Here is a 26,789-nt window from a genome sequence, read left to right as displayed (position 1 = left end):
GAGGGATGAAGAGCTCCTCGTGATTGGATTGGCTGTTTATTGGAAGGGAGGGAGGGCAAACAGGAATGTGTTTCAAATGTCTTGTAAAAGACAAGATATATTTGCTCCTCAAAAAAAAAAAACATTTGGCAGGAGAATAAAATCTTATAAAGTCTTAAAGGCAATCTTGAAAGGGGTAATCCCCAAGGGGCCTCCCTGGGTATAGGACAGAGGACAGATCCAGGCTCTCTTGGTTGGAAAAGGATTGTTCGAGCTGCTTCTGGAAGGCATCAGCGGCTGCAGTAGTTTTAATCAGGTGGACTTCTTTACCCAGAATCCCTCAGCATTCTTCTTTGATATAGATTTGATCGTCCGTGTCAGACTCCAAGTTTTCCAGCCTGTCAGTTTGTCCACTCATAATCTCGTCTGGGGTTTTCATGAACCTACACACACACACACACACACACACACATAATTGTTATACACACAAATATTATCACCAGACATGTTGAGTTGTGATGATCCTGAACAGTTATGGCAGCTATGTATGATCCCCTACCTGAAGAGCAGTCTCTGCCCAGGCTCTTTCCTGATGATGTTCAGTTTGTAGTAGTGCCTCAGTGCTCGAGACATCTTCTCATAGGTCATATTGGTCCTATTCTGTAACAAGAAATACCGCAAGAGATTGAGATTAAGAGGTTAATCTCCCACCCACCCTCCTGGTTTCTGGCTGGGCCTGATGTGCATGTCAACCCTTATATAAGGTAACAGTAGGAACAGCTCCTGGGTGAGGTAGTTAAACACATTCTCAAATTAATATTTTTTTTTAGTGCTCACTGCCCAGTCGTGTTTTGGAAAAGTCAGAGATGAATGTCTGCTAAATTACAATGGTTCCCTTGGATACCCTTTGCTGCATTACCGTGGTTACCTTTTGCTAGGTTACCTTTTAATTTAATTACCTTATTACCCTTGGCTGGGTTACCATAGTATCCCATTGCTTGGTCACCTTATTTCTCCATTGCTTGGTTACCAGTAGCTAGGTTACCTTATTTACCCTTTGCGGGTTCAACCTGGTTACCTGTTGCTAGGTTACCTTGTTTAACCTTTGATGGGTTACTTTGGTTACCTGTTACTAGTCTACATCGGTATCCCATTGCTAAGTTACCTTGTGGTTGCCCCAGAGCCGAGCCAGGCCATTGGGGTCCATGATACGGAAGACTTTGGTCTCTGGGTCCTCCCAGCGGATGTAGTTCTCGTACCGTGTGTCTGAGAGGAGCTGGTAGACATAGTCCCACAACAGCCGGCAGTCTGGAACACACACGCACACCACGGAAACATCACGGTCACTTGCTGTAGGTGACCTATGGACATTCTGACTGACTAGTCATTTCTGGTGACAAAGAACATCTTATATAGACAGCAGAGTTGTCAAGGCTCTTACTGTGTCCAACGTTAAGGTCTTAACGTTGCACTAATACTGGAATCACTCTCCCTCCTTCCCCATCTCCCTCCTCCTTCCCAACCCTCCATCTCCACTCCACACGCATCTCTCCAGGATTGTCCCCACCTGCTATCCGTCCAATGGGCATGGCCTGCTCCTCCGGTGGGGAGATGGGCACGATGACGTGGTGGTTCCTGAACAGCTCCTCCTGGTGGCCGAGGTTATGCTGCTGCTGCTGGTGCACCAGGGAGATCTGGTGGTGCGGAAGACCTTTCCCCTCCCGCCCGTTCTCATGCGGAAGCTGGGGAGGGGGCCCGCCTCGCCCATGTCGGTAGTCCCCCGCCCCACCTCCTCGCCCCGGGCTGAGCAGCAGGGGGTGCATGATGGCGCTGGGCATGAGCTGGATGACCCGGGGCGGGGGGCCGTCCTGGGCGCCGGGGCTGCCCGGGCAGGGGGCTTCGCGGGGGGTGGCGCAGCGCCCGTTGGGGGCGGCCGGAGACACGGAGAGGGGGTAGAGGTCCTCGGGCAGGTGGTGATTGCTGTCGGGAAGCTGGGAGGACGCCTGGAGGGGGTGGAGGGGGTCCTCGGGGGCGGGGCGCTGGTGAGCGTGCTCCGGAGGCGAGCGTCGGAGGGCGGGGGCCAGCGGCGAGCGGGACCGGTGTCGGAGCTCGATGGTGGGCGGGTGCTGGGGGAGGGGCTCCGTGCCGCGCGGGGCCCGTCGTACCGTTTCTGGGGGGAGCGGGAAACGAGAGCGAATGTTAAGCCTTTCTGGTATGTTAGGAACGTGAGTACGACACTGCCGTTTCGTGGGTTAGGGATTGTACCACTGCACACAGCACCACTCCCCCCCAACAATGTGTTCTATATCAAAGTCATCACTCACAGTTGTAAAATGTTTTTAATGCTTTGTTGTGAACGCAGACCACATTTAAACACATTGTGGCATATATACTGTTTGTACATACAGGGCTGAACATTAGATATTCATCTAATGTATTTTAATGAATCTGTGTCATTATTGTATAATAGTGTAAGTTTGGGTTATTTTCCTCCTAAATTTGACCCCAAACCACTAGATGTCCCTACATTCTCATGCATAAACATTACCATCATGTCAGAAACAGCTTGTCAATAAGCTTAGACTGCCCTCTACTGGCTGGGAAATATCAACACAGTAGATATTTCCTTAGATAGTTAGATAGATATACACAGTAGATAGTTCCTTCCAGGCCTTAAGCATGACTGTATTTACCATCACACAGTAATCAGCAGAACATTTGAAGACATATACTGCGTCAGAGCGAATGACTCCTCACATGGACAGACACGGGCCATGTCTGACTTTGTCATGAAGCAGAGCCTCACCAAGACAAACAAGGAAGTAAATAGGTGCTTGGGTCATGGCAAAGCCAATCACTTCCCCTGTCATAAACCAACCCAGCTTTTGACAAGGAACATTCATACAATCGCTTAAGTAAATACAGAGGCTGTGTTTCCTGGTGGAGCAGGTTTGTCTGTCAACACCCTCTGCCCTACACACCCTTTCACTGCCCCCCTCTCTTTCTGGGCATTGCTCCCTCACAGCACACCTCCCCTCAGGCCAGACTAGAGTCCAAAGTACCACTGGTGGGGAGAGACACGGCTCTCTTCTATCAGTCACACAGTGTCAACACACAAACAGACACACACAGACATGTATCTGTGTATGTACTGTATACATACACACATACTGTATATATACAGTAAACATAACCATATATACTTATGCATGTAGGTAGCTATCTGCAATTACATCTCAGTACAGTAAATACAGGTCTACTTAATAATGCTAGAGGAAGGTCTCTATGAATACTCAGTATGAATAACAAGTAGCCATAGTACCGGGAAATACAGTCTTTATGCAAACGTTTAATGGGAAGCACTGAGATTCGTGCGCAATCCATATTTTATGATTCTGAAAATAATTTGGTGCCTGTTAGTCTCTCTGGATTCATTAATGTGCTGGAAGGCACCTAGCCAGAATTCTAGAACATCCAGAGACACTGGAACCGTTTATTTTTTTAAATAAAAAAACACACTTTGATGATCTAAACCAGCGTCCAGATCCCCTCATTAATTGTCGTGATGACATTAGACCAGTTGAATCTCCCAACAGAGGGGCAGAACAGCATTTTCACTTCAGCAGGACCAACCCAGTTCCCGGTTCCTGGAGAGCACGAACCCTGGAGGGGTTCACTCCTACCCAAATCCCGGGCTCCTTATTCTAGCAATGAGCTGCTTGATAAGATTAAAAGATTAATAACATCTGGGGTTGGATACAAACAAACCTGCAGGTCCTACAGCTCTCCAGGAAGAAGGCTACTGAATATACCCTCACCAAAACAGCTTAAGAAGTAAATGATAGTATCAATAATAATAGTAATCATCATCAATTTCATACACAATAATACTTATTTTTGTGACGCCTTTCGACATACTAGACGCACAGAAAAGTATATACACACACACACAACACTGGACTGTACGTTGTTCAAAGATGAACGCGTCCACTGGGGCCGTGTGGACTGACTGAAGATCTCCCACCTACCTTCAAGTTTCTGTTGCTGAAGAGCTCCCTCTGTCAGTGAGTGGAAGGAGTTCCCTGGGAAGTAGGCGGGGGGGTAGGAGACGTGAGGCTTCCTCTGTTTCAGGATGTGCTGCAGGAGCTCGTACAGGACGTCCCCTACAGACACACAGGGTCAGAGGTCAACTTATTCTCCCCCTGGTGGTACACATACAGTGCAGCACACACAAATGTACATGCAGGCACCCGCAAGCATCCACAGACCCGCCCCCCTCCCCCACACACACACACACACACACACACACACACACACACACACACACACACACACACACACAGAGAGAGAGCAAACCGGCTCCTGCCCAGATGCTTTTGGTAAATAACAGGGAAGTTACACAAGAAACATCGTCACACACACACACACATCATAGCTGGTTAGGGTCTGGTTCTGTATTCTGCCAAGGGAGCCGGACCTGAAAACCCCCCAAACCCAAGTCATGGCTTGTGATTCAGGGCCGCAGCCAGAAAAAACATTGCAAAATCTATGATTGTCTACATCAGGAGTCATTTCACATCCCTTCCCTTAAGGTTAGGGGTCGACACGCTGTACTTCTGGATGTGAATCACTATGGCAAGTGCAGACAAAACCCTGCTCTGGTGACATATCAGACCTAGGCAGGGCTGCCCAACCCTCCTCCTACACATATATTGTCTTGTAGGTTCACACTCCAACCCTGTTACAGGGAGAGATAGTTTCCCGAGGTTGGGGAGTCAGATGGCTAGGCGGTGAGGGAGTCGGGCTAGTAATCAGAAGGTTGCCAGATCGATTCCCCGCCATGCCAAATGACGTTGTGTCCTTGGGCAAGGCACTTCACCCTACTTGCCTCGGTACTTACTGTAAGTCGCTCTGGATAAGAGTGTCTGCGAAATGACTAAATGTAAATGTAAATGTTTACACACCAACCCTGCTCCTGGAGAGATAACCTTCAGGAGTGTATCTCTCAAACCTTAATCCAGCACACCTGATAATTAGCAGGTTGATAAGATGAGTGAGATGAGGTTAAAGTGACCACCTACAGGAAGGGACAAGCTCTCCAGGAACAGAGATGGGCAGCGTAGGCCTTAACCCTTCCGGACTCAAAACACAGCTTGCTCTGACAGAAGGTAATGATCCCCAAAAAATCCGCCAGGTAGCTTTCATCACAGTTTTAATCACAGTGTAGTCTGCATGTTAAATCCTGCTTCAGCAAGCCTGGTTAACATTGGACCGGTGTCTAGGCATGTTTAAGAGATTCACTGTATAAACACACTTATTGTGAGGAGACCTTTCTAACTTTGAAAAGGCTTCCCGTGAAGGAAATGGTTCTTATAAAGGAAGTAAAGACACCACAGGAACACACACGCCTACACACCTCTTTCAGTTCTCACTTTCTTGTCCTGCAGCTTCTGTTCAAGCGGCAAGGGAAATTCCTGGTTGTTACCAGGTGACGGTTAAGGTCGGTTTGTACTTCCTGTTAGACCGTTTACCCGACGGGTCTCTACTTCCTCTACTAAACAACGACACAGATATACAGCAGTCTGTTCTCAGCCTGCCTGCCTGCCTGCATGCCTGCCTCTGTCTGCCTGCCTCTGTCTGCCTGTCAGTCTGCTTGCAATTGTTGTCTCTCTTCCTGTACACTGGCTTCACTTATTAACTGTCACTTTAAAGTGTCTCACATTCACACAAAAAAAACTGTTCCTCTGAAGTCAATGATTCCACAAATCAATGATTGTGTGTGTGTGGGAATGTATGCTTGTGTGGTAGAGCGGAATTGCTCCAGGGATAAGTGATGTAGTATAAGGTAAGTAAACTCAGAATCACACACACAAACACACACACACAACCTAACCTCCCTAACCCTATCTAACTGGTACAAATGCTGCGAGCAGTTAGACTAGGAGCATTGAGAGTTGAGATACCGGAGTGGGGAGACCGGTAACGGAAGTCCTCCTTGGTGAGCAGCAGCAGGGCTTTGCCGTTCATCTGGAAGGAGCCGCTGTTGATTGGCCGCAAGGCAAACTCCCTCTCGGCCCAGCGTAGCCATTGGCTAACGTCCTCTCTGTTCCAGAACACTGGCTGAAGGCCTGCGAGGGGGGGGAGAGAAGAGGGTGAAAAAAGTGCGAGGAGAATATGCAGAGGAGGAACGGGGGACAGGAGGAGTGGAGATAAGGAGGATGTGGGGGGAGGATGTGGAGGAAGAGGGGGGAAGAGTGAGGACGGCAAGAGGAGATAAGGAGGTGGAGGAATAGAAAAGAGAAGGGGGGAGTAGGAGAAGAGGAGGACAAGAATAGAGGAGGTAGGGGAAGGAAAAGAAAAGGAGGGGAGAGGAACAATCATGGAGTAGAGGATAGGGTTCAAAGAAGGAAGACATGAAAAGGACAAGGGACAGTGGAGAAAAGGAGGAGGGGAGAAGTTGAGAGAAACGAGAGAGAGAGAGAGAGAGAGAGAGAGAGAGAGAGGCGATGAGGGAAAGAGAATAACAGAGACGTTGAGATGAAGAGAAGAGAAATGGAGGAGGATGTGAGAGGAAGGAGAGAGGCGATGAGAGGAAGGAAAGCCAGGGAGGAAATGGGGCGAGAGGAGGTAGAGCCGGCAGGAAGGAGACAGGAAGGAAAGAGGCAAACATGGCAGAGAAAGAGTGAGCGAGAGAAAGGAGAGGAAGTTCCAAGTGGAGATGAAAGCGAAAGAGGGGGTTAGTACGGGAGAGGCAAAGAGAGCATGAGAAGGGAGGTTTGAGACAGGATGAAGAGAAGGACATCACAGGTTGAGGAGGAGAGGACATGTATTAGAGGAGTCAACGAGGAAGAGAGAAAAAGCAACAAGGAGGCGAAAAAGAGAAAAACAGAGAGAGAGAGAGAGAGAGAGAGAGAGAGAGAGAGAGAGAGAGAGAGAGAGAGAGAGAGAGCGAGAGAAAGAAAACAAGGACATTTTAAAACATGGACGTTGATGTCAAATATCGTCATCATTCTAATATCACCGCGTCCCACACGTCATCATTAGCGGTGTCTACTGTCATGTTGACATGCCTACCAGATCACAGCCATGACTTGAGGAGCAGCAAGTAGCGCACACTGAGGCCTGGTAGAGGGAGTCAACATGACACCGTGTCACCCTCAAGTCTCAAGAGACCGTTGTTGCTGTCAGCATGGGAAGAGAGAGCAGCAACATTCTGAACTGAGTCACATGACCGCTGAGCAGAATCACAGCTATATGTCCTGGCTGAGGGATCTCGCAAACAACTAAGAACAATCACTAAAATCGGACTCAGTGAAAGATTCAACAGTCCAACAAGCCTTTTGTTTAACTATACCAAAATACTGTCTTTTACAAACTGGGGGGTTCTATTGCTAAATGTAAACAGGTATGTATACTACCTCAGCAGAGCATAAGAGGTTTGGAAGCCTCAATACAGTTGGCAAGGAGATGGGAATAAGGGTGGCAACCCAGCCAGCCCATAACAATCCTCCTCCTTCCAACTTTGTGCCAGCACTGCACCCTGTGGCGTCTGAACTCAACCGGTTCAGACTGACAGTAGGATTCAGAGTCGACCTCACATACGTTCATACATTTCCATTTGGCATTACATTTCCATTTGATCCGTTTCCTACGCTTTTAGGAAATGGATCAAACACAGTGACACATAGGTGCATATACAAAGCACGGCAGAAGCGTGTCATTCGAACAGTACTTGGGTGGGCAGAGCCCAGGGACGGTCTGTGTGCGAGAGAGTGCAGCCGACACCAGACGCCGCACTGTCACGCCCACGCGCTGCACGCAGAGGAATCCTTTCATGAGCCCTCGGTTATCGCCTCCCCTCGAACACTTCCTCTCCGGGCAGGACAGCTGTTATCTTTGGCCAGCGGCGCGCGCTCCGTGTCACTGTCACACGAGTAATCGGAACCCCGAGCGATCGCTTCCCCCCCCCCCCCCCCCCCCCCCCCCCCCCCCCCCCCCCCCCCCCCATGCCCGTCAAACAAAGGAAGTTTTCACGAGAAGCGATCAATATGAAAAGAAACGCTGTCTAGATTGTCAGCTTCCCATTTCCTACTCCCCCCGCCCCCCCCCCCTCCCCGCCCCCCCTCCTCCCGCACCGACAGAGATAGTGGAGCAGGACTTTGATAAGCGGCAGGGCTAGGTCGTCAGGAGTGGAGCCCGAGGCATGTCCAGTACCGACCCCCCTGCAGTGTCACAGCTGGAACAGACAGACAAGCATGTGACAGTGTGAGAACCAATAAGATCATGTTTCATCCCAGGAGAGTCAAAGACACCAGAGTTCATGTGATCCACAGGTGAAAGATCTCCGGGCTTCTAACCGGAAGTCAAGGGAAACTGTGTGATGATGACTTGAGGATGGCTTGGTCATACAACCCAAGGAAAGTCTTCAGGAACAGAGTCTTCGCAGAGTCAATTGCATGGAGCAGCTGTGGACATCTTCTGAGTGTGACCTCTAGACCCTGTGATCCACACGAGGGTGTTTTTTTGTATGTGGTGGGGGGGGGGGGGCGGGTCAGACATTTCTGTGGTATGTCCTGTCCTCTCCTGGGATGTTGGGGAGAGAGAGAGAGACAAAGAGAGAGACAAAGAGAGAGAGAGAGAAATGGAAAAAGAGACAAAGAAGGATAGTGACAGAGAGAGAGGGAGGGGGGGGGGGAGAAAGAGAGAGGCCGTCAGAAAGAGATGCCTCTCTGCCAAAACCCATAGGGATCCGGCCTGCCGGCTGGACCCAGCCATCTGCACAGGGCCCAGTGGAGGAAGGAACGAGGGAGGTGGAGGAGTAGAGGGGGAAGAGAGTAGGAGGAGGAACCCAAACAAACGTGTCCCACAACCAGTTCCAGCGTGGGGTCTGTTTCAGCACAGGAAACTTCCTGCTGTAAGGTTAGGGGGCGCGCGCTTCATCAACAGTCAGCAGCAAGATGGGGAGGGCAGGGGGAGAGGGGGAGGCCGGGGTAGAGAAGGATACTGAGAGGGGGATAAAAGAGGAAAGGAGAGAGAGAGAGAGAGAGAGAGAGAGAGACAGAGACAGAGAGAGAGAGAACGGGGGATGATGGGGGAGAGCAAGAGGGGGAAAGAGAAGGGTTAGATCAATTGGGAGGGGAGGGAAAGTGTTGGTTGAAGAAAGGGAGGTGGACAAAAGAGACAAAGGGGATAAAAAAGGAGAGAGTAGTGGGAGGGAGAGCGGGAGGGAGATGGAGCGAAGAATAGATGCAGTAAACGTAGGTGGGAAGAAGAGAAAGGAAAAAGGGATGAAGACCTTCAATAAGCACACACGCTCACAGAGATGGATGGAAGGGAGAATAGAGAGATGCACCTTTCAGCAACCCCCCCCCCCCGCAACCCTGTTCAATAGAACATCCTTCACATTGTCTTATGTGAGGGGAATCTGACACATATTAAGCTCAGTAATAAAGACAAATTCAATTTCAGCCTCCTCTCCTTTTCACCAGGGCGTTTTTTGGACACCTGCTTTTGTTCCCATATTTGTGTGTGTGTATATGTGTGTATATGTGTGTGTTTACAGGATGAGACACTCAGGCACGACCAGCGGATCCTGGGGCCCTTGACTAAACTGTGGGCTCCAAATCCTATGATGACACATAATTTTACTCTGTGGATTCACAAGCCCCCGCTCTCTCTCCTTCTATACTCTCCGTATTCCTCTCTCTCTCATTCTCTATCTTTCAGTTTTTTATCTCTATCTCTCTCTCTCTCTCTCATACATTCAGACACACACAGTTGCCAAGGCAACTTGCAAGCACTTGGGATGAATGAAGGAGAGAAGGGATGAGATCACTAGTATCTTGTTTCGTTGCTGGCCTACAGAAGCCCCCCAACTTCCTCTCAAACTAAAGACACGAGGAAACAATGTCCCCATTCTCCTTTAGACCTTGCCTCATGCCGGCCGAGTGAGAAAACATTACCTGCAGTAAGCTGTTAAGTCTTCGAGTAAAGAAACCCAGTTTGAAGGGGAAGAAACAGCCATGTATCTGACAGACTGGAGCAGTGCTCTCCCTATTGGCTTTCACCTCTCCTGCTTGCTTCCCTCTCTTGAATAGGGCTGACATTGGGCGTTCAATGTCCACTGGAAAGCTTTTCAGTAAACTAAACAGAGGGGTGGAAGAGTGAGAGAACAGGAGGAGCCTGAGAGGAAAGAGGGGGAGGAGGATTAGGAGAAGGTGGAGGAGAAAGACAAGGAGGGGGAGAAGGAGGAGGAGGAGGGATGGCAATGACCTTGTGCTCCCAGTGAGTCAGAGACATGCGCGTGTGACACTTTACACATCTCCCCTGTTCACACCCCCCGCTTTCACCCATAACTCTCTTTCATTCTTCTCTCTCTCTCTCTCTCTGTGTGCCTTGTTTCTCTTTCCTCTCCTCCCCCTTCTCTCACTCTCCTCTTTCTATGTCTCTCTCTCTTCCCCCATCTCATCTCCACCCCTCTCTCTCTCTCTCTCTCTGCTTCTCATCCCCTCTCTACCCTCCCTCTCTCTCTCTCTCTGCTCCCTTACGTTCACTTCCTCCTCTCTCTCCCTCCCTGTGATAGGCGTGGCTGCCGCTGTTGACCGCCCCCCCCACACCCCCACACCCCCCCCCCCCTTCCTTCACAAGCCAGTACGTGTGTTCAGGTCCAACCTGCTTTGGACTTCATCCAGTCACAACAATCATAAAACCAGTTAGCAATCAAACACAGCTTTCAAAGCGGGGAAGTAGCACAACCTGTTTTTGATGGGTGGTTGTATTTTGAAACTGGGGTTGAGGGGGAGGAGGGAGAGAGAGAGAAACTGAAGGGTGGCAAGCTGGCACCTGTCAGTGTTCGACAAGTTCCTGTGTAAATAGTTCCCATTTCCGAGAAAGGGAGACAGAAAGTTCCATGTTTAGAAAAAAAGGAAATTGCCATCAAAAGATAATCAACGACTGCCAATTCCTCTCTGTCTACCCCTCTCTCTCTCTGTCTCTCTCTCTGCTTCTCATCCCCTCTCTACCCTCCCTCTCTCTCTCTCTCTGTCTCTCTCTCTCCCCCTCTCCAGGGGCTCAGTAACACTGTCAATATTGCTCCCTCGCTCACTCTGTAACACTGCGGGTATCTCTAAGGCACGTGTTTGTTTTAAAACAACCTTTTTCCCCAAACATTTACATTTACATTACATTTAGTCATTTAGCAGACGCTCTTATCCAGAGCGACTTACAGTAAGTACAGGGACATTCCCCCCGAGACAAGTAGGGTGAAGTGCCTTGCCCAAGGACACATCATTTGACACAGCGGGGAATCGATCCGGTAACCTTCTGAGTACTAGCCCGACTCCCTCACCGCTCAGCCATCTGATATAAGCCAAACGAGCTTATATCGCCCCAAAAGTTATCGTCAACAAAATCAGCAAACCACGCTGCGCCCCACTATATGAGCACCACCCTGTTGGGTTGCTACTTTACATATTCATCATTCCAGACCAATAGAAAGTATGCAGAGGTCCTGCTTTCAGAAATGTTCATGTGACTTGTAACTCAGAGCTGTAGATGAAGATACTGCTCATCCACATGTTCCACAGTTAAAGCACTTTGTTCAAGCATAATACACTTTAGGGTATATTATTTGCATACCATTGCTCAATAAAAAAGGATTGCTGACTTTGCCTTCTGAGAATAGAGGTTTTGTAACGACTCTCTTGTGTAAAAAAACAAAACAAAACAAAAAACATACTTATATACTATATACACTTTTATGTTATATTATTATATAATACTGAGCGCTCACACACACACACACACACAAGCACACGAACACACACCCCATGGTGACATGTGGAGCCGGTTGTGAACAGGATGCACAGAAGGCTGCTCTCAGTTTGGCCGTTGGCATGTGAGAACAGTTTCCCTTTCAGAGCAGAAAAGAGAGGGAGAGGAAACAAAACAACAACAACATTTATTCAGGAAGTGCCGTCTGCCCACTCAGGAAATTCCTGAGGATGAGAGCTGCTTCCAGGGGCAGGAAATTTCCCCTCAGAAAGGTTGACGCGCACACACACACACACACGCAGACATACACACGTGCAGCCAGGCACACACACACAATGAATGCACAGCGGCACTGTATACATAGCGAGACCCCTATACTAAATGGCACAGAGAGACACAGAGACAGAGAGGCAGAGAGACAGAATGACAACAGGCTCACTTAGGCCTACATGTTCTGTGTCATGCCGAAGTGTGCAATCACATCATAGGAAGTGAGAGCATGCCACAAGAGAGGGCCCTCCCATGGGCTACAAACACACAAGCATACAACAAACTGTCTATTAGCCTTCCACCAACAATGCTGCATTGATCTCCTCTACAACCCTCACCCCACTGATAACTATTCATGCATAAATTATAGACTGACACACGGCTACTGTGCAAGGATGTTACTATGACAGAGACAAATCACTACCTACATTTGTGTGCAAAACTGTATGCATACTTTACAGTTTTTCTCAATTGGTTTGGCTCAATTCTTGAAACAGAAATTACATTCTCAAAGCTCCACGTGCATTTAGCAAAATAGCCTATATGGTTCAGCACAACTACATAGATCACCTTCAAAAGATCATATCTCACCCAAAACAGTTAACTCATGCTTCAAAACTAAATTATTTTCTCATATAAATAGTCAGTGCCCCCAAAATGAAAAGTTCCTTCTCGATTGCTTTGGCTCATCTCTCGAGAAAAAAGAGAACATACTCAAACCTTTAAATACGTTTGCCAAAATAACCCAGATGGTTCAGCAAAACACCATGGAACACCTGCAAAGGGTAATCTCTTTCCTAAAACAGACAACTTATCAGTCAAAACTAAATCCTTTTCTCATACAAATAGTCAGTGCCCCCAAAATGAAAAGTCCCTTTGGCATTGTGTAAACACTGCAGGTCAAAATGTTTAGATGTTTTGTCAGTATGGCAGTGAACCTTAGAAATATCCCTTATGTGCACTGTGCTACAGTTACTGTAGTAGATGTTTTCTTTCCAGAATACAATGTGTCTCAATCTACATTTACATTTATTCATTTAGCAGATGCTTTTATCCAAAGCGACTTCCAAGAGAGCTTTACAAGAGTGCATAGGTCACTTACTGTATCATACAGTAACAACGCGATAGCCCCAAACATTTCGGGTAGCCAAAACATGAAGCATACATTGTGAAAAACCCTTAATGTTTTGGCTAACAACAATGTTTTTGGGGCTATCTCGTTGTTTAGGATCATTGACCTATGCACTTTTGTAAAGCTGTCTCTTGGAAGTCGCTTTGGATAAAAGCGTCTGCTAAATGAATACATGTAAAATGTAAATGTGTATCAAACAGAAAAAAGATTACAGTAATTCAAGAGTAGCCTACAAGGTTTCACATCACATATTGCACTTACACTGCCATGGAAATTGTTACTGTAATTGCCATACATCATGGTTACTGTTACAGGAAATGTGTACAGCACAATATACTTTCATACAATAAGCACATCAAAACTAACATTATGTATAACCTACACTAGTAGTATGAGTAACCACAGTAAGTTTCAGGCAAGTGACACTTTCCTAGTCAGAGTTAGCAGGGGGTGCATTACAGTAAGCCCGGCATGAAATGCACCTCCTCTATTGTCTGTTTTGTATATCCCAGCATCAAATGATTCCTATTGTACACTGAGGGGACTAGTATGAGTAACCACGGTACTTTTCAGGCATCTGACCCCTTCCTAGTCAGAGTTGCAGAGGGTGCAGTTCATGGCATTTCAAAGCTGGAGTTTCACTAGTTGTCGTCCTCACTGTTTGTCTGGCCACAAATTTCATTGACATCATATCTGATGTTCTCCCTTACGATGCAACAGGGGAAGAATTGTTGTTCATGCCGCAACAATCCCCTACACTGATCTGCCGTGACATCATTACAAGCAGCATCCATTGTCTGGAGCAGGGAGCTCTGGTTTTGAACCCGATGCTCATAAACCCTCCACCTCCATGCAGAAAAAACCTCCTGGATAGGACTAAGGAATGGGGAGTCAGGTGATATGAGCACCATCAGCATTCTTTGATGGGCAGTGAATCCTGATGAGTGGGTGACGGTGGAAGCTTACATTGTCTCACACAATGACAAATGTAAGAAAGTGGTCTCATGTAGAGGGATAAGATCGGAGTGCAGGCGGTCCAAGGACACCAGGAGTGTCTGAGTATTGTATGGGCCAAGACTGGGAATGTGGGTGACTACACCATTCTCTGAAATGGCAGCACAAACAGTGATGTTTCCCCCGAGTTGGCCTGGGACAGGCTCTAAATATTTGATGGAAGGATTTATACTCCTGGATAGCTCCTGTCAGCTAACTAAACTTACTGTGTGATTGGTGATCGGATGTGTCCCCTTGTTTGGTAAAGTTCTAGTTGCACCTGACAATGACTGTAAGCAGATGATCCAAGAGATCCATATTACAGTATATACCATGATGTTTTTCATGGTATTATGTGCCTGAAAGGTTTTTGACAGTGGAGTGAACTATTGTGCAGGTGATGATGTACACAAGGAAATTATGCCAATAGGTTTTGCAGAGAACAACCACTTGACTGAGAAACAACATTCAGTTTAGACCAGCAAGATATTTTCAATTGATAGTTGGCCTAATTGAAGGCAATTATACCTAACCATTTCAAAGATGTGCAAAATCATTTGAAATGTGTGCAAACTGTAGGCAATTGCACTTGTCATTTACAAGGATGTGCTAATACAATTGCAATTTGATTAAAGGAATGAACAATTCCAATCTGTTGTGAACAAGTGCCAAGCGGTTTGGAGGTTTGCACGTGTTGTTTTGAGAATGTCATTTCTGTTTCGTGAAATGAGCCAAACCAATTGAGAAAAACTGTAATGTACAGCATATCATGCACACTTCCTGCTAATCACTCAGATCGGTCAGTCAATTTAGGTAATGCTGGCAATGTAAACTCCCGTTTGTCATGAACTTATTAGGTCCTTTATCCTAATCAAAATGAAAAGACAGATGCAGAGAAATGGAGAGATGGGGCAGAAAGACTGTTTGTGTGTGTGTGTGTGTGTGTGTGTGTGTGTGGGGGGGGGGGGGGGGTATTTACTGTATCACACTAAGGTTTGTTGTATTGTACAAACAAAGACACAAACTCTCACACACACATAGCATCCACCTACACAACTCACACGCATGTGCACAGTGACACACACACAGTACCCACACAGTACAAACTCTGTTGTAAGAGGAAACACCATAGATCCATAGATTATTAAAGATGGAATCCAGCCATCAACAGGCATGTCTTCAGTCACCTCAACAGAGAACCTAGTTTCCACGTGGAACTACTCCTCACATGTAAATGTTCAATGAGCCTGCTCCTAGACTTTGACCTATTAGCTCTGTGTTTCTCTGAATGTGGTATCCAGAAACAGCAGTGAATGAACAGCTCATGACCTGGTGTAGCAAACCTCACCACAGTTGAAGAAGCAAGTTAGGAGGTTAGGAGGAGACACAATCACTTTCAACCCAGAGAAAGCTGGACTTCCTAACCGACTGCTCCTCCTGCTCGTTCTCCTCCTCCAGCTTCACCTCCCCCTGCACCCCTCCCCCCTTCCTTCTTCTGTTCCTTCCAATTGCTTATTGTCCTGCTTCACCCCCCCCCTCCTCCTCCCTCCTCCTCCTCCTGCTCCTCCTCCTCCCCCTGTTCCTCCTCCTCATGCAGGGCTGTGGGAGGAGGATGTGTTCCCCACCTATAAGGGTTAAATAAAGCAGCATTCTTTCAGGGTGAGGAGCCGGCTGCCTCTCTCTCTCTCTCTCTTTCTCCCTGATCTAATCCACTTCCTCCCCAGGAAATGGAGAAGGCGGATTTCTGCCCACACTGCAATTTCCTCCCTTCCTCCCTCCCTTCCTCCCTCTCTTTCTTTCTCCTCGCCCACCACCGCCCCCCCCCCTCCTTTTCCTTTCCTTCCCTGAGGACACATTCTCTTTGAATGTGGGGTTACTGGCTGAACTGTCTCCCAGCACAACAGGGTGTACATCCAGCTAGCAGAGCAGAGGAGAGGGGAGGGATACAGGCAGGTTACTAGTTGTCTTCGTTTGAATAAAGTGCTGGATCAATGTCAGAAGGAGTGATGACTGAATAAAGAGAGTATCTTAGACACGACAGAGACACGCACGGCTAAAGGGTTGAAAGGGTTTCAGAAGGAGGCATAATGCAAAGTGCAATGTAAGGCAGAGAGTTGCCATTTGTGGAGAACAAGTCAACCAGTTATCAACAAACCAATCAGGCAACCTTATCTCCTGAAATTAATGAATTAAAAAAAATATATATATATATTAAATAATATATAAATAATAGAAACACAGGTCTTCTATGGAATGTTGTGTTGCTAAGGCAACACACAAGAGGAAGAGGAACTTGGAAGGCAGGGGGAAGGTTCCTGTGTAGGGTCAACGTGCATCAACATTTATCTTCTCTATCGGGAGATATCAGACATCATCATAAAATGACAGCAGTATTTTACATTAAGGTTGAGTAGCACTAGCATGTTTGAAGCTGGTTAAATATTGATGATTTCTTACACAAAGCAGGCCAGCCTCCTGTTTAAACACTGCGTCTGAATCATGGCACACTTCCAAACCCACCTGTCGTGCTACTGTCAGCCAGTGACCTGTTGAGACCTGCAGGCGGCCATGCCAGCAGACGTACCGGCAGTGTCACTGCTCCGCCCCCTTCCCCCCCTTCACCTCCTGACCCTGCTCACAACACTGGGGAGTGTCTCCTCACATTGTGTTTTACATCCTTCCTTTCTTTCCTTCCTTCCTTCCTTCCTTTCATTCCTACTTCCTTGTTTCCTCTGTCAAACTGGATTTCGCAAGTCTTGTGAAATGTGGTGGGTGGAGGCTTGGCTCCTAAAACCTTCACCTGCCCCGATCAAATCCACAAACTCATCACCTTCAATATGACAGGTCCCTTCTCTTCCTCCTCTTTCCTTCTCTCCATCTACAGGTTCTTAATTCTGACATGTCTTTTCCCCCACGCTGTGTGTGTTACTGGTCACACTCTCACTGTCTTACACCGTGCTTCTGGTTGCCATGTCACAGGTTACCGTGTCACCGGGTGTGTTACTCCAGCCCACGCCATGCCATGTGTGCGTCCTGAGCTGTTCTGAGGCCTGCTGACTGTGTCCTATCATCTTGCCTTTTGGCGCTCCACTGTCATCTATTGTTGTATGTTCTAGTCCAGTGCCCTGGTTCTAGCCCAGTGAAGCTTCACAGTCCAGGTCTCTGACCCTGCACACGCTCCAGCACCTCCAAGCCAGGGAGCTGGTGAGTACCGTGCATGTATGTGTGTCTGTATTCACGCATGTGTGTGTGTGTGTGTGCGTGTGGGTGTGTGTGTGTGTGTGTGTAGGTGTGTGTGTGTTTTACTTACGCAGGTGCGCGGGCAGTCTGGCAGGCTCGTCCTCCATTCTGCTGGCTGTCCTCGCTGCGGGAGCATGGACAGGGGAGGAAGTGGAGTTTGGCAGGGGGCTCGCGGAAGGACTGAAGGAGCTCCTCTCCTGCTATGAATAGGCACAGAGACACAAAGCATGCCTTACAAACCTCGCCGTCAGCAGCCTTAAACCCCAAACACAGCCGGTGTCACCGGCAACACAGAGGCCGAGGCAGGCCTTGGAGAGTCGGGGTCCCAAACATCTCGGGGAAAATGTGAAATGTGATCATGACTGTATACAAAGTGCCATATTCGCGTGAAACGCTTTTGGAAAAGACGACCAAAAACATTGTGAACATTGCAATGAAGTAACATCTGGGAATTGGATTCTGTAACATTTAATAGCATTCCATGTAGAGAGGAACAGAGTATTTGGCTTTGCCTCTAAGCATGCTTGACCACATGCCATTGTGATTCATTCAGCAAGTCAAACAGAGACTACCAGTGCTAGAAGCCCAGTGTACCAGGAACTCACAGTGGAAATGTTGCAATAATCTTTTAATCTCCCCGATCACAACTTCCCTACTCCCTGACATCCGAGTAAGAAGGCTGCCGTGACCTCAAGCTATAGCCGGTATCATCCAACGGACAGAAAAACTGCATTCTGCGAACGGGATTGCTTGTTCACATTGTCCACCTTGGGGGTATAGTACAGTATGAGGATGAGGTCATTCGCAGTTCAAAGCTCTGTAGAGGCTTAGTGCAAGTTGGGGACTTCTTCGGTGCTAGGTGGGAATTCTAGTTAGAAGCATTCTGTGTCACTGACGTGTAGCCTACGCCAGTTAAATAATTGCTTACTTCCAGAGAATAAGAATGGAGAAAACTCTCTATATATATCAGTAACACTAGCCTACAGATCTTGAAGTCTGGGGGAAACTAGGCCTATCTGGAACGAACGTAGACCACACGATCAGAGTTTAAAAATATATATATATGTTATAGGATACAACATAATAGATTAACCTAATGTAGAATAAGGCCGTGGCAACTGTACTTGCAAGGATGTTCATGCTGCTTTGTGTTAGGCTACACATGAGTGCAAAAATGACATTTACCATGCAGCTACTTATTAGACAAAAAGTATGCGTTGGCTACCATATGTGTAGGATAAAACCACTGTCGTGATGAGTATCTCAGGTAGGCTATGGGCTTTAGCGAAATCAATAAACTCGCGCAGCACTCACCGGGAAGTGTAGGCTACCACAACAACACAGCGGAGAAACGCGTCCTTCAGCAACAGATGATAACCAACAAACGTTGCGGCTGTCAACAACACGACCGCTCCAACAGCATCTCACACGGGGTCCTAGAACTTAGTCTTGTTTCTAGAGATAAGACAATACCTTTATTGGGATTGACGGGGATTCGGACATTTCTCGCTGTGTTCAGATAGTTGTCTTCCTCGCACTTTCCTTTTTCCTTTCTCCTCTTTGAAATAAACCAGACAATCAATCCACACCCGACACCTTTGCCTGGCGAGGATTAAGCGCTGCGTAATCGAGAAGTTAAAGGATTTGTTATGTATCCATAGTACGACCACGTTTGTCATAAACACGCGAAACTTCTTTTGTTTTCCTGTCGGTGCTCGTTACATTTCGGCAACGCGTAGGTTAATTCCTTCCTGGAAGACAGAACTAAAAGACGGACATCTCTCCGTCCGTGCTCATTGATTTGGATGTGTAAACGGGCGAAATGACGTGAATTCCCAGCATTGAGCCCAGCCCCCTTAAAGAGAAACCCGAATCAGGAAATCGCTGATCACGTTGAAGCTGGCTAACTGCGGTTGGAACATTGTGTTGTGGTCCCACAAATTAACAAAAAATATAAAATAATAGTAGGGCTATATGGACTTTTTTGTATCCTGTGACTGTTGTCCAGGCTATAGCTATTGGCCATTCAACCACTGCGCGGTGAAATCACGTCCACATTAACATACAGAGTTAGCTGTTGTGTAGTAAGGCACCGACGACACATCCACTGTAATAATTTGGTGTAGTGAAGTATAACAACAGTCTAAAATATCATGTTGTGACCCGCCAGCCCAGTGCTAATGATATATCGCCATCCACTGGTGAAAGTAGGCATACGCTGCCATACGACCAAAAGTAGAATTCTCTAAAAGAATAGTGTCAGTATTAGGCCTACATATATCATTTTGATATTTACACGCCTAGATAGCCTACTTAGGCTACTCAATGTCATAGACTGTTACATAAACAAAAATGTTTCTTTAAACCTAACGTTTAAAATGGGGGGGGGGGGGGGGGCGGGGGGTTGGAAGATCAGACGTAACTTGTATATGCGTAGGCCTATAACGCTTATGACAAATGAATAGTCTACAAAATAGTGTACGAAATCATTTTCATTTACCCTATGTAGTACACTAGATTAGGTAATGGTCACATGTAGGAAATATAGCACTAACGCAGTTGATTGGCCAAGATGTGTTTACCAATAGGATAAGTTTCGATTTAGTTTACTCATAAATGAAATGTCCCTTTTTACCACTAGAGGAAAGGCTGAGTTGGCAGTAGAGCGTCCAAACGACCTTATACGCCATGAAGTCTGCAGTAACTAAACTTCTCTGCATGAATAATGGATCAATGCATTTGGATGAATTATCGGCCAACTATTCGTTTGGCAAAATATCTCAGTTGCGGGATGTCCTTATTGATAAAGATAGGTTTCATTCCGCAGTTGTTGACGGAGAGGAAAAAGTTATAGCAAAAACCAGACTTCGGCTATGTATGGCCAGAAATTGTCACGGATGTATGAACTTACACCTCTGCAAACAATTTTTGCTTGGAGTTTGCCAAAGGTAGGTCAATCATATTTATAAGGAAATGTGTTTTTCCCCTATGAGTTCAAGTCATAGACTTAAAGGGATCCGGAACCTGTTTCAATATGAACAATTATTCGCCTACATTTTTTAAAATAGATTACTGTTTGTGTAGTGTTCAATGTTGTTATCTGTCTTGTTAGTCATTTGTTCCCCGTTGAAATTCCACAAAAATCGTGTGTTTTTCAGGGTAAGATTTAAGCACTTGCGCCTGTGGTTGAGTAGGCTATAGCAGAGAATGTCTAATATGGTAATAATATAATATCCTTAAACAGGCTCTGGCTATGGCCTTATATATAGCTGTTAGCCTAGTTTCCCTCAGGGGAAAATATCTAAAAAGACAACCACTTTACAAATAAAGCACTTATACCGGTTCAAGTGTGTGTGTTTGTGTGTGTGTGTGTGTGTGAGTGTGTGTGTGTGTGTGTGTGTGTGTGTGTGTGCGTGTGTGTGTGTGTGTAACAAATAACCTACAGTGTTTATGTAACTTACAATAAATTCGTTGTCCATGATGTGTGTGTGTGTGTTTGTGAAAGAGAATGTTACACTTCAATAACATAGATCCTTGCTTTTGATTTCAGAGTGAAGTGTCGTTTCGGCCATGACCTCTCCTTAGGACAAAATGCAACAGTGCTGAGAGAAAATGGCTTGGAGGTTCTGGACAGAGAAGAGCTTTGCACTTTGTTGCTCCAGAATGACTCAATCTTACCCCCTGTAAGTGAGCAATGTATCTGGAATGTGTGTGTGTGTGGGTCTGTGTATATGGTTGGCGGATCTGTTGCACTGTATGGTTGACTTTTTTTTGCTGTTCTATTTGTTGTGACTACTAATAATTGTTGAAACTATAAATTGTCTTCTCATCTGAAGCACGATTGCCCCTTTTTATTATTTAAAACCCAAACCAACTGAACCTTCCTGCTAACCGAGTCGTTTAGTTTGCATTTAGAGATATAGAGACAGACCTTTTCATGATAGGTGTCACGTGTCAGGGTTGCTCATCAGTATTGCTTCCACCCGCACATTCTTTTCTCTGAATTGAATTTGAGAACAAACATCCATGATAACTTCTCCTAGACCATATAATCCTGCTCCTCGTGGCCTCCTACCCAGGTGTGTCACTCCTACAACAACGGTGTGGGAGAGTATGGGAAGTGCCCTGATGGTGAGAACTGCAGGAGGATGCACATCTGTGAGAACTATCTCCGCGGCGCATGCAGCTGTCCACGGGCGCACGATTTCTTCGAGCCCCACCCTCTGAAGACCCTGCAGGACAGAGGAGTCCCCAACCACATCATTGGACGCATCAAGTCCATCTACACCAGCATCGAGGCTCTGAGACACCAGGATCGGGCAGAACACGGCAATCGCCATCGACCATCAGCCGGGGCCGCACGAGCAGACAACAGGGGACCGAACAGAGGGACGCAGAGGGGGAAAGGTACTGTAGAGGCAGAACCAGGACGGTGGTGGTCAAAGGCCTCACGCCAGTGCAGTTACATTGCTGTCATATTCATGAAAGGAAAACAAGTTTTCTATGAACTAAAGCATAATTTAATGGACATGGATGGAGGATATGATATGTACTGTAGTATTGTGCTGCTGGTTTTCCTGAACTACTGGTGTGACAGTCGATGTTGGTTTGACTAACTTTTTTGTTTATCTTTCCTCAGAGATATGTTTGTTCTATGTCAAGGGCAGCTGCATACATGGCGGTAAGGAAATAGTGTTTTTGTTGAGATGAATCTGTAAATCCAAGTATTAAACTGATAAAACAAAAGTTCTGTACGTCTTCAGTCAATTCTCAAGATGTAAAAACAGCACTGGAACTCAGCAGGGTTGATGCAAAGTGTTTTATTGGTTCTCAGGTAACAAAGATTCCCAATAGAACGTGAGCGTGATCCCGGGATCAGACTGAAGTTTTCTCCGGACAATTTAACTTATATAGTCTTCTCCCCATTTTATGTTAATATGGTACGATATTTGTTGGTTACATAGACATTAGGACGTTTTACAAAGCGGATCCCTTGTCTCAGGCGATTCAAAACAGGTACTTTCCTACATAGACACTTCTTCCAATTTGACTCTTTCTGACTTTGAACAGCCAGCTGCATTAGGCTTCTGGGCGTAAGGCCACAAATATGTCTCATAAGTTATAGCTATGCATCCTAGTCCTTCATGAAAGCATACACATGCTCCTCTCCCCCACTCATCCTTTAATTATCTAAACCTTAGATTTTGGGCTTCATGTCTCCTACCATTGTTTAGGGATAACAATAATCAGTCAACAGCTTTGCATCTGGTTTCCAATAATATAGCATGTACTACAAAGGTGATTACAAGTTTCATTGAATCCATAATCATTACCCATCTTCATAATTACAACAGTATGGTGTTATTTTTCCACAACAAAACCAGTTCTCCAATTCTTGTGTTTGATTGGCGATTAATTGGCTTGAAAGTTGACATCTATAGATCATTGCAGCTGGTACTGTTATCAAGTGCAGGCAAGCATTTCACAGTATTTGTAAAGAGTAATCGACCCAGGTCCGGTGTTTCAGACAGGTGCTTTAAGGTCCACTCCACCCTGCCGTACCAGTGGGAGGAGAAGGAGGGGAGGCAGTGGACAGCCCTACCCAACAACGAGGAGATTGAGAAGGACTACTGTGACCCATCAAAGATACACAGGTTTGTTCTGTTCTTGCTGAATCTTAATGCCACAATGTATACAGAACGTTACACACTGAAGGACCTTCGATAGTGACAGACAACTTAGCCAATAATCTTTTAATTTTCTCCTTCCCCAAAATGGACAGAATCTGTTTTTCCTTCTTTTCCTAGTCAGGGACTGGAGCCGGTGTGTTTTGATGACATGACCTGCGACCTGAATGCAGCCAGACGTCTGTCAACCATCTCGTCCGTCCTCCAGCCCAACTTTATCCTCACTACTGAGTGGCTGTGGTACTGGCAGGATGAGTCTGGAAACTGGATCCAGTATGCTGCAGCAGTGAGTTGGAAACACTGTAGTTCAAGTCTATACTCTTCAGAACAACACCTTATGGAGCTAAAGAGAGTTCTTATACTATGTAACAGTGTTTTTGACAGTTTTTGTATTTTCACAAAAGTGTCTTTCCATGGTGTAGAATGTGAAACAATAATTTATCTGTTTAACGCAAACTTCTTTCATGACTTCCTTGCAGAGTGCAGCCCTCAGGACGGCCAGCATCACCAGTGAGGATCTGGAACAGAGGTTCCAAAGTGACGACAAGTCAGACACGGACTTCACCGCAGGGTCTCAGAGCTACACTCTCAGTTTCAAAGGTCAGTGAGGATAACTTAACAACCAGGAAATAAATGCAGCACTGAAATCATGCTGTAGCTGCTGTTAATTATAGTTTTGACAGATCATTTAAATAATGCGGACTCTTAACCGCAGCAGTGTCCACAGGGAGCTGTTTAGTTCAATGAATCACCTCAAGAATAAGAGGCTTGTCTCCTTAGACATGATGCAGACAAACAAGAGATATGGTACCAGAAGACCTGTGAGAAGACGGCCCAAATTTGTGTCTTCGTCTGATGCACAAACAATCAAAACCAGGTACAGTATTGATGGTGATGTTGTACTTCTTTGTTGTTGAGCGAAATTTGGTGACGGCAGTAAACAGGATTTATTTACATTTACATTTGTAAATGTATCTGTTTGTCTTGGCAGATCAAACCACATGTTTACCAACAGTTACTGTAACTTCAACACCTCCTATTCAACCAATTTTTCTTTATTCCAGCAAAAGAATGCACAACAATCAATCCAATTTTAAAGCCTTACCAGGACACTGGGACAAGGCTCAAACTCCTGACACAGGATTCAAGGTATGATTTCCTAATGTACGGGCGTTCCTAATGCCCTTCTTTCCCATCCTTTATTGTGTAACTTTGAAATAGTGTATACCTCCTCCTTTACATTGACATTATACCTCTCATCCTTTACCATTAGAAAGTTCTCCTCCAAACATCAGAATTGGAGTATAAGGAGGTCGAGCAGCTTTTCACCAGTACTGTCAGAGACCTACGCATTCACAAGATCGAGAGGATTCAGAACCGAGCGCTTTGGGAGGTCTTTCAGTGGTATGCCCCTTTCTCACATGCAAGAACCACATTTATCAAAGTCTGTCAGGGTGTTCTGCGACACATCTATTGTTCTATGTTTTCTGAATAGGCAAAGAGATCTGATGAAGAAGAGCAATGTTGGAAATAGTCCAACAGAGAAGAAGCTCTTCCACGGCACAGACTCCAAGTACATCGATGCTATCTGTCACAGCAACTTTGATTGGAGGATCTGTGGAACGCATGGGACTGCGTATGGAAAAGGTCGTCATCATAGATTAGATTTAACTTCCTTTACAATACTACTTAATGTTTGTTTACAGTAGTACTTCAGTGTAGTTTACAGCAGCAGTTCACATAATTTTACTTTAGTACTGTACTTTACGGTAGGCCAAATTAATACTTAACTTTTTTTACTTTTTAGTAGGTACTTTACAGTATAACTTTGAAGTAGTAATTTACACTATAACTGTACAGTAGTCATTTACAGTAGACAATTACAATATTAATTGACAATATTTTACATTTGAACCTTGCAACAATATTATGTATGCAGAATATGCAAAATGGTTGAATACTTCTTTGAATTATATGTGTCTCTTCCTCCTCTGTCTATCAACTATAAGGGAGCTACTTTGCCAGGGATGCCAAATACTCTCACAGCTACACAGGCCAGTCATCTGTCAAGTCCATGTTTGTGTGTCGTGTGTTGGTGGGAGACTACACCAGAGGAGACTCCAGCTACCTCCGCCCTCCCTCCAAAGATGGAGGAGACACCGTCTTCTACGACAGCTGTGTAGACAACGCAACAAACCCCTCCATCTTTGTGGTGTTTGAGAAACACCAGGTCTACCCAGAATACCTCATCACGTATGGCGATCAACCCCGTGTCCAAGACTTGCCACAACAGGCATACAACCGTCCAGCACAAGCACGCACCAGAGCCTCTGTGTCTCCTCTACAGTATAGTCAGCACACAGATGCCCACATGGCCAGATTGCTCCACCAGCAATACAGTCGTCCAGCTCAAGCTCAAGCCCCTGTCTCAAACCCTCCCAATACAAACTACCCATATCGAAGGCAGGATGAAAAATCCAACAGCTCATGTGTCATGTGTTAATATTGGGTAATAAACTACTAAACTAATATCAATATATAAACTGCTCAAAAAAATATTGTTGATAAGTCTGATTAGTCACCTTTACAACGAGGTACAACTTGTAAGGATCGTGCATTCGTGGAATGAGCAACACAGCTAACCGTGTGGGTAGCGGCCCAATTTTTTTTGCCAAAATCCCCTGCAATATTCTTCTTTTGGTATTCACTCTCGTTTAGAGCTTCAAGTGCTGGCAGGTGTATACCAGTCACAGGTGTGTTAATTAATCTAATTGACAGCACTTGTGCACATGGGTCTTGCAACTTTGTTGAGTTTGTGTGTGATCCAAGCATAAACATGCCACGTTTGTCCCTTCAGAATAAGGCCCATGCAATAGGGCAACTGGAAGCTGGTCTTACAGTACGCAGAGTGGCAGCATTATGTGGTGTCAGCCCTGGTACCATTTTCGAAGTTTTGCAAATATTGCTGGGGATTTTGGCACATTTTTTGGGCCGCTAACCACACAGTTAGCTCTGTTGCTCATTCCACGAATGCACAATCCTTACAAATTGTAACTCTTTGTAAAGGTGACTAATCAGGCTTTTCAACAATATAAAATACAATACCAATTGGTATTATTGAAAGGGAGGAATAATTGACTGAAATAACGTTTCAGAACTTTTTTTGAGGAATTTATATCAATGCAAGTTGTACGTGATTTGAAAATATACAGCAAAGTTTAGCAACCGTATAATCATTTCTTAGTTCATCATTCTTTTGGTCATTCTGTCATTTAAGCACTTTTAGTCTGAGTGATTCATCCCCTTTGTATTTTATCCTAATTGCATGAAATATTATCAATCATTTTTCTGTGTCCTTATTTACACTGTCACTTTGGTTTGCCTTTATAGTGTAGACAAGGCTAATAAAGCATTATTCAGACTTTTTTTTTAAATGATTTATTCATCAGGATTCATGGCAGGGTTTCCCATTGGAGAAAGTTGTGTAATTATTTTACAAGGATGTCTGCCTACAAGAAACTTGTATGATAAAAATGTGGATATAGACATTGTGTAAGGTTCAACTAGTCCAAAGTCCTATGGGCTGTGTCTGAAAGTTTACCAACAAGGCCTGATGTGTAATAAAACAATTACTTTTAATTTAACATTACGTTTTTTGGCAATTAATATGTCATTTATTTCTATAGAGGAAGCCCAGATACATTCTCATCTTCTGT

At 45.7% G+C, this 26,789-nt stretch overlaps 2 protein-coding genes across 3 annotated transcripts; one reads left to right on the top strand and one right to left on the bottom strand.

The window, feature by feature from the left end:
• Positions 1-19: 19 nt before the first annotated feature.
• Positions 20-19,493, bottom strand: etv6 (ETS variant transcription factor 6). 2 transcript variants are annotated; one of them, XM_047022549.1, is made up of 8 exons: positions 18,860-19,493; positions 17,457-17,586; positions 5,943-6,107; positions 4,008-4,142; positions 1,547-2,149; positions 1,145-1,287; positions 539-639; positions 20-422 (listed from the first exon to the last, which is right to left on the bottom strand). In XM_047022549.1, exons 1-8 carry the CDS (start codon positions 18,887-18,889, stop codon positions 320-322), a joined length of 1,410 nt encoding a protein of 469 aa, XP_046878505.1. In that variant the 5' UTR covers positions 18,890-19,493; the 3' UTR covers positions 20-319. The 2 variants fall into 2 exon arrangements, with proteins under 2 accessions (XP_046878505.1, XP_046878506.1); XM_047022550.1 differs by having other exon boundaries at positions 17,457-17,583.
• A 350-nt stretch (positions 19,494-19,843) lies between these two features.
• On the top strand, positions 19,844-25,590 carry LOC124469304 (protein mono-ADP-ribosyltransferase PARP12-like). The gene is made up of 12 exons (XM_047022486.1): positions 19,844-20,334; positions 20,937-21,069; positions 21,466-21,793; positions 22,026-22,067; positions 22,914-23,040; positions 23,194-23,359; positions 23,553-23,673; positions 23,854-23,950; positions 24,138-24,222; positions 24,347-24,477; positions 24,569-24,720; positions 25,083-25,590. The coding sequence occupies exons 1-12, from the start codon at positions 20,075-20,077 to the stop codon at positions 25,574-25,576; spliced, it is 2,136 nt and encodes a 711-aa protein (XP_046878442.1). The 5' UTR covers positions 19,844-20,074; the 3' UTR covers positions 25,577-25,590.
• The last annotated feature ends 1,199 nt before the right edge of the window (positions 25,591-26,789 follow it).

Source organism: Hypomesus transpacificus, chromosome 7 (genome assembly GCF_021917145.1).
Source record: "Hypomesus transpacificus isolate Combined female chromosome 7, fHypTra1, whole genome shotgun sequence".
Taxonomy (NCBI): Eukaryota; Metazoa; Chordata; class Actinopteri; order Osmeriformes; family Osmeridae; genus Hypomesus; species Hypomesus transpacificus.
Note: the sequence above shows the minus strand (reverse complement) of the source record. Positions and strands in the feature narration are given on the sequence as shown.